The 11,342-nt window shown below is 39.0% G+C and overlaps 1 protein-coding gene across 1 annotated transcript; it reads right to left on the minus strand.

Annotated features, from left to right (window-relative positions):
- Positions 1 to 2,772: 2,772 nt before the first annotated feature.
- On the minus strand, positions 2,773 to 8,915 carry LOC113022474 (MICOS complex subunit Mic10-like). The gene is made up of 4 exons (XM_026167915.2): positions 8,652 to 8,915; positions 3,236 to 3,283; positions 3,046 to 3,155; positions 2,773 to 2,954 (listed from the first exon to the last, which is right to left on the minus strand). The coding sequence occupies exons 1-4, from the start codon at positions 8,764 to 8,766 to the stop codon at positions 2,946 to 2,948; spliced, it is 282 nt and encodes a 93-aa protein (XP_026023700.1). The 5' UTR covers positions 8,767 to 8,915; the 3' UTR covers positions 2,773 to 2,945.
- Positions 8,916 to 11,342: the final 2,427 nt, after the last annotated feature.

Genomic DNA, 11,342 nt, shown 5'->3' on the forward strand with positions numbered 1-11,342 from the left:
ACTTTGTGGTCATAAAGGGTTGGATGTGGTCAGAAACTATACTCAGGTAGGCTGTGGTGTTTAAAGGATGTTCAGTTTGGTGCTGAGGCAGCCCAAAGTGTGCCGGGAAAATCTCCTCCACATGCTTACACCACTATACCACCAACCCGAACCACTGATACAAGCAAGTTTGAATCCATGCATTCATGTTGTTTATTATTACCACATCTGATCCTACCATCTGGTTGTCGCAGGAGAAATCCAGAGATGTTGATCTGCAAATTTTCTGTTTCCCAGTTGTGGTGACACCTGTGAGAACTGTAGCCTAAATTTTCTGTTCTTAGCTAACAGATGTGTCCTCTGGTGTGGTCTTCTGCTGCTGTAGCAGCTCTTCTGTATACCTTAGCTGAGTTGATTGTTTGAGTAAGCAACAGTATGCTTTCATATCAGTTTGAAGCAGTCTGGTCATTCTCCTTTGATATAATCAAGGCATTTTTACTCAGACAGCTGATGCTGAACGGATATTTCCTCTGTTCAAACCATCATCAGATGGCTGTGTGAGAAAATCCCAGCAGATCAGCAGTTTCTGAAATATTCAGACCAGAATGTCTGGCAACAATTCCATCCTTCTTCTCTGTTCTGATGCTCGACGATGTTTGAACTTCACGCTATTTTTGACCATGTCTATGTGCCTAAATGTGTTAGCTTTACTGCCATGTGATTGGCTGATTAGACCCCTAACCAGCTGCAGCAGATGACTGCCCCTCCCTGAGCCTGGTTCTGCCAGAGGTTTCTATTTTAAAGTCCCCAGGTGCTTGCCCTCGATTTTGGGGGGTTTCTCACCTTACAATATAAATGCTTTGAGGTAACTGCTGTTGTGATTTGGCACTTTGTGAATAAAACTGAACTTAATATTTGGGTTAATAGGCAGTTTAACACGTGTAACTAATTAAGCAGCCATGCATGTGAATAAAACTGTGCCAGATGATCGTTATTAAGAATTATACAGGTTTAACTAATGAGTCAGAAGTGCAATTTAAGATGCGTGTACGCTTTTACTTTATTATTGATTGCTGCCGTCATAACATTATAAGGTTAAAAATTTATGAGTTATACCTTTAAAAGTAATATTTTGAACGCATACTTCAATTAAATTCAATTTACAACCTGTCATAACAAGACAAATTAATGTACAAATGTTTTAGTGAAATGAATAAATTAACACAGCATAGCACTTATGGGACGATCTTTTTCCTCTCTAATTTACTAATAATAGAGTGTCCTGGGGTTTAGTGTTACTACTTTTACTTAAGTAACTGAGCCAAGCTGTGGTAACTACATGGAAATAGGTCCATTAGTCTTGTTTTATGTATAAAATCTGCTAAAAGGAAAACGTAAACTAAATGTGTACTTCACTCCTCTTTACCTTATCACCTCTGGTAACATCATGCTAACATTTTCCACGGCAACTCCAAGCTGGAGTCTTGCCCGAGCACATGCATGGCACATCTGGATCTGGTCTTGTACTTTGTGGCAGAAATTTGCAAGCATTGACAATTTTAGCCATTAGATGAGTAGTTGGTATTAGGTAGTGTTACTGGTCTTGTAATTATGGTTCATCATGGAGAACGTTGAGACACGTATAGCCTTTGGGTTTTGGCTGCTTTATTACACCTCAGCTGGGTCACCACACACCTCCCCCTCCAGTTCCCACACACGCACTGGCATCCTGTTCCTGCACTTCTACCGACCACTGCACCTTTGCTCACAGGTGTTCAGCTTGGCATGCGTTCATCAGCCCCCCTATCGGTTTCATGCTTCACTTACAAACAAATATTTTAATGGACAGGGGATGAGTGACACGGCTTAATTTCTGACAGGCTTACTCTGTGCCTGATGCATTGCAGCACACCAGCTCTGAAGAAACAGGCCTTTGAACGCTTGGGGAATGAATATGATTCCATTGTGTGCAGGAATGTATGTGCCGGGAAAACCGTTACTGTGATGAAGAGGGAAAATATGAGCGTGTGTAATAGAGAGTGCATGCAGCAGTATTTTCTTTGATGTGAAAGTGTACGGCATGTGTTGTGTTCAGACGTGCAAAGTGCAGAACTCACCTGTTAGTAATAAGCTCCAGTCTAGAAATGGCATTTCTCTGCATTCCTCAGATTCTGCTTCACCAGGGGGCTGGATAAACGTGTGCATGTGCACACGCTCACACAAACAATTTCTCTTCTCTCCCAGCAGCCCGCAAAACCACACATTAGTGATCAATCACACTCACAACAATCTCGCCAAGCAGACATGCAGCCAATGAATACACAGGATAGAAGAGATTCCTCCCAGTATGTTTTCTCCTAATCTCTGATGAAAACTGTCACAGTCATAGCAAGCAACCCAAAACAGGGCTCCACAGCAGGCCGCAGCCTGTTTGGTCTACTATGAATAAAAACCAGACTGGGTTTCTTTCTTCTCGATATCAGAAAGAGATATAGGCATCCATGACATAAACTAGCGGCTGATATGTGAATGCAAACATAGCTTCTTTCCGATTTTTCTCCTGTCAGTGCTCGGGTTTGTTCATCTAACAGTTGATCCCCTTTATTTCACCATTCTGCACAACTTTTCATCCTCCCACTCTCCGAGAGGGCTGCAGATGCTGAACCTGGCCCTCATTCCAAAACAGCAGGAGCTCGAGTCTCCCAGCTCATTAACACACAAAATTACCTCCCACCCCCAAACCACACTTCATTCTTCTCGAACATTCGCACAGAAAAACCGAGGAGACAAAGCTTTTTCCCACAATGACTTTATTAAATATATATTTAATGTTTTATAAACACAGTGTGGGCATCATTGCAGATTAATACCAGTGCAGCAAAAAAAACCCCAAAAAACTCAATCCCCCCCAAAAACAAGCATTACAATAAACAGATGAGAAAGCCCTCGTCATCTTCAGTCCTTCATTACTGGTCCTGAAAAATGAACACAGAGGAGTCATGCAGCATGATGTGATCGTGTGTCACAGACCTCTGATAAACAATGAAAATTACACTGTGCGCTTACCTTAACCATGCGACCATGAATCAGATATGGTGACCTAAAGTCATGCTGGCAGTTGCTGTAGCCCATGCCCAGTCCCAAGCCTGAACCAAATGACAAAGGCCACGCGCGACCTAGCGGAGAAAAATAATCCCTGTTGGATGGCTTACTAAGAAAAGAAAGGAAAAGGAGGGTTTTCTGAAATAATACTTACGTTTAAAGACAATGAGCGAGAACACAATGCCAACACCGAGGCCCGTTACTGCAAAGAGAGAGAATTATTAGTGGTTTTATTAAACTACCTCCTATTGATTTGACTTTATTACTGAGGTAATGTGATCATCTCCCATCCAGCGTGAAAACTGGCCAGCTAAAAATCTGGTCGGCTGTAATGAGCGAATATTTGGTGCAGAAGTTGGAAGGTAGCGCCACTTAGCAAGACTAAACTAATGAGCAAAAGACAGGAATAAAGGGGAGGAAAGAAAAAAGAAAACACAGAAAACAACTTAGAAAGAAAGCAAAGCGTAAAAGGGGTTTAGGAGAGGGGGAACCAATCCAAAGAGGAGAAACGCAGAGAGCAGGAGAGGTGAGAGGTCAGTGGGTGCGCAGAGAGATTGCCAAAAGTTGCTCGAACTCCTGAGTCCAGAGTGGGATCTTGAGGAGGAATGTGTTTGTGCGTTTAACTTCACCTCGCTGCAGGCCACACCACACCCAACAGCAGGCCAGCCAGCACAGAAAGCACATAAAAACAGCCATTTGGGCCCCTCCGACTCCTAATTGGATTCAGAGAGCTATGCAGCATGACCAGTGCGGCTGAACCAGAACCCTAAGACTGTTCCCCATTACACAGCTTACAAATGTCAAACAAGACCACAAAAGACTTTGCTCATCCTCTTTATCAGCACACATCAACAATAAATCATTCCTTCTGCTTCCATTTCAAGCAAAGATTTAGATGAAGTTAAGATTTGCCGTCTATTACAGCCACAGTCTTCCTTTGCTCTCCAGCCAGAGCATATTTTGAAGCCTCTTGATTTTCCACTGACTGTAATACAGTAAAAGCACTGGCAGAAACTGAGGGCAGATCAACATCTCATTTTGGCATCTTTCCTTTTGTCTTGACATCTCCAAAGGAGGGGTGGATTATAACAAAAACATTTGTGCTGGAGAAGAATGAAATACACAACCCACAGGGCTGAAAATACTCCACGTGCTTTGCCAGCAAATCAAGTCCAGAGCCTGTTAATTGGGTTGCTATTCATTTAATCATTAGCTGAAGTATTTTCTGCAAATGGTATCAATAAGTCACTTTTAATTACCCCGATTTACTGAATTTAGTTCAATTACAACTCGAGTCGTATACCCCTGGCAAATATTGTTGCATTGCAACACTGCAATTTTAAGATGATTTTGAGTGCATAGTTTCCTTTTAGAACTAATGATGATTCAGTGTGTTTGGACAGAGGCCACTGTTGAGGATCTGCTCTGCTTTAACTAAAGAAATTACTCTGCCAAACATGACAAGGTCATAACAATGTGAAATTGTAACAATATTTTCTTTTTATTCTGCAGCTCTACTCTGGACAGACCACTTGTGTTTCCAGCTTTCAGCCTGGCTGGTGGGGTGCGTTTAGGGATAGCACAGCCTGGCATCACTAGACAAACGTGCAAACATGAATTAGTCGATTTAAACATAACGCAGAAAGCAGACGTCTTTGAATCAAACTCGCCCAAAATGAGACGCGCAGTTCCAAATAGCCCGGCGTAAACAAAGTCGGGAGGAAATCTGTTTGCACAGGAGATGCATTCTGCAGCAAGAAGTGAGACACAGATTCCCACATTCATCTGGTTCACATGACAGTGTTAGCAAAGTCTACCACTCGGATTACAACTGGAATATTTAAAACAACTATTGGATAGACAGCCAGGACAGACAAAAGACTGTCTCAGCGTTAGCAAGCAAGACTGTGGACTCGCAAGTCTTGTTCATATTCAGATTCATGGATTCATGGAAAAAATGCAAATAATCTTAGAAGTGTGTGACAGACGACCGAAGACCTTAAACTACAGATGATGCAACAATGAAAATAAGGCTCTACAAACAAGTCGACACCTAGAGGGAAAAAATACCCAAGAGCTCCTGAAGGATTGCTGAGTGAATTTTTTTCTGTAATAGTTTTGCCGTCCTGCACAATACTTTATACGCATATAATAGTTTTTGCATTCCCGCTGACCCAAGCAGTCCGGTTATAATAGTAAAGTGCTCTGTAAATACAACAGAAAGCAGGAACAGTTTGATGCTTTTCTTACTCAACACTCTTTCTAAAAAGACCAATCTTGGAGAGTGCACAGCTGCTGGTTGTCAGCACAGCTGTATCTGCTCTTTCTGGTTAAAAAAGGTGAAGCTGTGGCTCATTTATGGTTGAATCTGTGTCATTGTGGCCATATCTAGATGTACCATAATTACATAAAACCTTCTTTGGGAGACGAGTTCAGAAAAACAGCAGCTTGGAAATGCACAGTTGAAATCTTAACAACCACAGTTACAGCCCGTCTCAATCAGTGAGAACGGGGCTAAAGTAGCGCCTCTTAAACTGCAACGGTGCGGACTCGCGTCTTTAACAGCTAAAGCTGAGGGTGCACGGACATGTGTTGAGGCACCAACCATGAGCAGTCTATTATATAAAGTTTTAACCAACCTTTATGGATCAGAAGACAGACAAACATTTTTTTTTTAAAGTATGCAAAATGTAGTGGTAGGGAACACAAAAGCACCCCTGGCAAAATAAGCATCGGTTGGATATTTAGGGGTTTAGTTTGAAATGAAGCATTTATAAAATGTATTTATGCTGAATCACTTTTAAATAGCTGCATGCACACATAAGTCTTCTTGTTCCAACAATGTGATAGTGTTTCTAGAAATGACATGAATATTCACTATTAATGGCTGTTCTCATTAGCATTGTTTACAAGTTCCTCAAATTAAATACTTCATGTCCGGTAAACACCGTTTTTCCTGACTATGAAGAGGATGACGGCTCTTTTCTTAACACCACTCTACATGAAACTCAGTCCCTTTATAAAAAGAGCTTGATTTATTCAACTTGCTTTCATCACAGCTGTAAGAAAAATGTGATCTTTAGCTACATTTTGAGTCACAGTTCCCACTCTCTACTTTTATTTTGAAGCAAACATTATTTTAAATCATGCAACAGATTATCTAAATATTCTGAAGCTGTGAGAAAAAAAATAGCATTATGTCTCGCTTTATTAAAATCCTGGGAGTTCTTAACACATCAAGGATAGGATAAACACATAAGCTTGAATGAATATAAATGTAGGATCAGCTAAGCTATTTTTTTAACAACCCCCTGAGCAGAGCATGTACTGCAGTGTTTCTCTGGCTACCAGACACACCTTGGCACAGCTGGCAATTTGCTCCACTGAGCACGAAGCAGTGCCACGATGCAGATGTTTTCCTCCCAGCAAGATTACACATTTTATTGTGCTAAGACTGACGTCATTAGGTGTATCTTTGAACAGATGTTTTGCCAGTCTAAGTGTTTTAGTGCTGGACCAACACTGAACAGGATACCACAGAAGACCCCATGGCGGTGTGCTCACTGTAACTCACTGGTGGTTCACCAGCAGTGACTTTCACTGAGGGCCAGAGCCCAGCGAAGAAAGTAAAACATCTATAAATTTCAATAATGCTCTCACTGTGAAAGAAATCCCTGCTTGTGTTGTTGCATAACTGATGGTTCTGGCAATTTAAGCCTGTCTGCTGCAAACTGTTCAATACTGTGTATTGTTATTTTGCCATGACATTTATGGATATTAAATATCAAAGAGATAATGGTGAAAAATGAAGCTTTTGTTAAGTCAACAAGTAGAAGAAAGACTTGCTCATTCACGCTCTTCTCTCAGTGCTTCACTTCCTGCTAATAATGGGCTAAATTTATCTAATTAAAATAAATAATATTAAACAAAATTACATAAAATTGTTTTAACAATTAGCTCGCAAAACAGTGAACTAAAAATGAGACTTTTCCCCCTTTTTACTCTGAACTGCATGCCAACATTTTTCTTCGTTCAAAAAAAGAAGAAAAAAAATCTTTACAAACATCTTTACACTACAAATATGAAATTCTTAAAACATCTGTTTTTGATTTTTGCGTAAACTTTAACTGCCAAATGAATGCCTGGTGTGAATAAAGATTCAAGTTCAAAAAATGAATAAAAACCAGTAAAACTAGTTCAAAGGTCACCTGACTACACCTCTTCTTTTCAGCGAGCCTGACGTAAAGCGCAGATTACAGTAGTCTTAGCAAAGCAGCGGAGAAAATAAATTAAAAAATAAATAAATAGAACAGAGCCCATATAGCCTGACAACGGAAAAATAAAAAACAACAAAAAACAGCAGTGCAATAAACCAGGTGTACATGCAAAAAACACAGAGGCAAAGAAATGAGGTGTTCATATTAAGATTTATATCAAACGTATATACAAAAAATAAATGTTATCTGCTCCCTACAGATTACAACTTTAAATGTTTGTATACAGACACTGATGTCACAAACCTGTACTTAGATTAACTGTGATAAACAACTATGTTATTGTCATATAAATAGATATTTAAGGTGTGAAAAAAAGACACTGATAGATTGTTAACTAGCATTTACAAAACCAAATAAACCAAACAAAATTGTTATTTGGTTGTTATCTGACAGAATGACCATAAAAAAAACTTGGTATTTTAACAGGTTCTTTTTAAAAATGTCCTTTTGTTTTTTCTTTAAGTTTACTCTCAGTTTCCAGAGCAGGCTTTCTTGTGTCAGTTTTGTTTTTATTATTTTTCCTGTTATTTTTTTAATTTAATTTAAAAAATTTATTATTAGTGTATAGCAGAAAATCAGTGCAGGAATTACATAAAAAAAATACACTTTCTGTAAGTTGTTGACTGACAGTGTTGTAGACACCCAGAGTCTCAATAAACTGATCCATCAAAGCCTCGTCAGGAAAGCTGTGAGAAGTTTTGTTTAAGTAAACTAACAAGTAATATAAATAAGGATACTGCCGCTTCGTTTTTGTTTTGTTTTATTTTAGTTAGTTATTTCCCAGGTTCGCAGAATTGTTTTAGGTTGTTTTAATTTCATTTCATTTAAAACATTTTTATTAGTTTTTATTAGTTTGTATATCCCTTCTGCAACTGCAGACATTGCTTGGTTTTATAACTAAAATAAATTATTCGGTCCTTATAATCGCTGTAAGATACTGATTAAGGCTGCAAGTAGTGGAGAAAGGGCAGGTAGATCAAGAGAGTCCAAAAACAGATAAATTAATCTGCTTTAGGGCGTGACTTCGCACACTTTCCCACTCAAACACAGGTAATAACTTCCACCTCGTGGCTATGTCTGCTTTTTTATGATATAATACTACAGAGTTAACAAATATTAAGTTTCATCTGTACAGCAGACAACTTTGACCTTAGTGTCACACTAAGGTCCAGCTAAAATGACTTCTCGCTCGGCTCTGACCTGTAGTGCGCCTTATTCTCCAGGTTTCACACACAGCCAAGTGTTTAATAAGAGCAGCAAACAATTACACTGCGTGTATAAAAAGAAATTAACCTGTTTTCACCGCTGTGTCAGCAAGGCAGCGGTCCCACTTCCGCGCGTGTTCGTCTGCCATGTTTTCTGCAGTCAGGAAGATCTCGCGAGAAAAGCATGAAGTCACATGACTCATTCCTTCACGGCTCCTTCAGTGTATGTGTTGTCCGGTAATAACACGTCAGTATTCCGGCTTTTGCCATTCACTTTCCTTTATCTTTTCATGCGTTTTCTTCTTTTTAGCTTTTATGAAATTAAAATTACAACTTTAAATTGTAATTACTTGGCGTGGTTTTTGTTTTGTTTTATTAATTGATCTACAATAAGGGCTGTCACTAAAGTTAGCTTCATGCCTGAGGTAAAGCCTTATCTCCCACAGAAGGACCTGGAAAAAGTTATTCGTGCTTTTTAATCACTTCCCGCCTGGACTACTGTAATTCCCTGGATTTTGGTATACAACAATCATATATCCTTCAGTTAGTCCAGAATTCACCAGCTCACCTTATACTGGTATTAAAAAACTTGAACCCAGCACCCTGGGCCTGCCATTTCTTCATTGGCTCCCTTCATTGGAATTGATTTTTATATTTTATTACTCACATTTAAAGCTTTAAATGGACTGGCATCTTTGTATCTGTCAGAGCTGCTTCACATTCACACAATTATAAGAGCTCAGACGTCGTCTAACCAGTTCCTCCTATGCAAACTTAAAACAGAGAGGTGATCGAGCTTTTGCAGCAACAGCACCAGGTCTATACAATACCTCTCAAAATCCACACAGCTCAGACAGTAAACACATTTAAGTTGTTATTAGAAATGCATTTGTTCTCCTTGGCGTTGGGCTCCAGTGTGACATTCTTTTAGACAAATGCAATTTATTATTATTTTTTATTCTATTGTCTTTTAATGTTGGGTATTGTGCTCAAATTTTATGGATATTATTGTAGTTTATCTATATAAATACTATATACTTTTAAAGTGCAGCACTTTGATCAGCTCTGTTGTTTCAAAAGTGCTATATAACTACATTTGACCTTTGACTTTTTGATTTCTTAATCATTCAGTTAGACACAAACACTGTATTTGAGAAAATGTTACTAAGAGTTTGTATCCGGCTTCATGTTGCAGCATATTTGCTATGATGTAAACAGTCCAAATTATTAACCTCTGAGTAATCACTGAGACATCTGTAAATGATGAAGACATTTTTTCTGGGTTATATTTGACCTTACCTTAAAACTTCCACTTTGATTAGTTGATTAGTCATCTCGCCCAAACGCATATGTGTGCAGGAAATTCTGCATGCATTCACAAAGTGTTGCACATCAGATGTGTGCAGGCCAGGGTTTTCAGTTTAATGCAACCACAATTAAAAGAAATAAACAAAGTTGCCACTGAAATTGGTTGCCCGTGTGATTAAATATGCTATGTGTTAAGTAAGAATTTAGCCTTTTTTCTTATTTTATTTTCTCAGAAACACCCTGTGTGTAACACTGATTGTTTATGCTGGAAGTGGAGCTGTTCCAAACACTCAGTAATATACAGATGTTAGTGAAGTTTGCAGGCAGGTTTCTAATTTGCAAACAAAATAGGATGTACGCAGCTTCTTTCTAGGGGAGAACCTAGTTGGCATAATGTCATTATACGCAAAAGTCTTGACCCGCCCCCGGTTTCTTTATATTTTGTTTCCTTGGAGACACAGACTTTCTTATACATTTTTTAAAGTGTTCTTGACCAATAGCTCTCCAGGCTTTCTGAAGGTCTTTCAAAGTTTTTCTTTGGACACTGGCTGCTTTTTCACTCATTTTCAGTCTAGTTTTTTCAGGGTGATGTTTATTTTCTTTGTTAAGCCACTTATCACTGACCTATGAATCAGTCAAGCATAAGGGAAGGACTCTTATGCTTGAATGATTCCGAAGACACAACACTGGGACGAACCAGTATTGTGTCTACAGACAACAGACAACTTAGCAAAGTACTGATTTTAAATTACATCTTTAGGCACTTTGTTGCTAGCAGCTTGTCACACATAAAGAAACAAAAACAAAAAAGAAATAAGAGCGATGCGTCTGGCCCTTCACTGGATCCATCTACTGTTCACTGAAGCCTCATCAGAAATGGTCTTAGTGGAAGCGTGGCTGTCAAGAAGTCAGTCTTAAGGAAGGGAAACAGGGACAAAGGGTTGCAGTGTGACTAATTATACAAGAACTGGACTGAAAATCAGTGGCAGTAGGTCTGAAGGGGTGATAAATCCAAATTTGAAATTTTGGGTTCAGGCTGTTGTGAGTATATACAGTATATACTTTTCTGTATGACAATTACTCCAAACACACTGAGTTGAATGTCCTTCAAGAAGCCCCGAGAACTATCCCTGAAGACTGCTTAAAGAAATAACAAGAAAGCTTGCCTAAGAGAGTTCAGACTGTGCTGAAATATAAAGTTGGTCATACCAAATATTGACTTTCAAGCTCGTCAGAAGAGCACAAACTCAGTTTTTGCCTTATATACTGTATCAGTATATAAGCTGAAACTCAGTTTCAATGAATAGCTGCATATATTTTTAATTTTCCCAGCAAAATATAGAGAAATTATGGGTGGCTCGAGACTTCTGCATAGTACGGTAACTCTCAGTATTACAAGTAATAATTATCAAAGGTGATCAGCTTGCCTTTACAGCAGTGCCCTTAGCATTAATAACTAACCGATTACCAT

This window comes from Astatotilapia calliptera, chromosome 5 (genome assembly GCF_964374335.1).
Source record: "Astatotilapia calliptera chromosome 5, fAstCal68.1, whole genome shotgun sequence".
NCBI lineage: Eukaryota > Metazoa > Chordata > Actinopteri > Cichliformes > Cichlidae > Astatotilapia > Astatotilapia calliptera.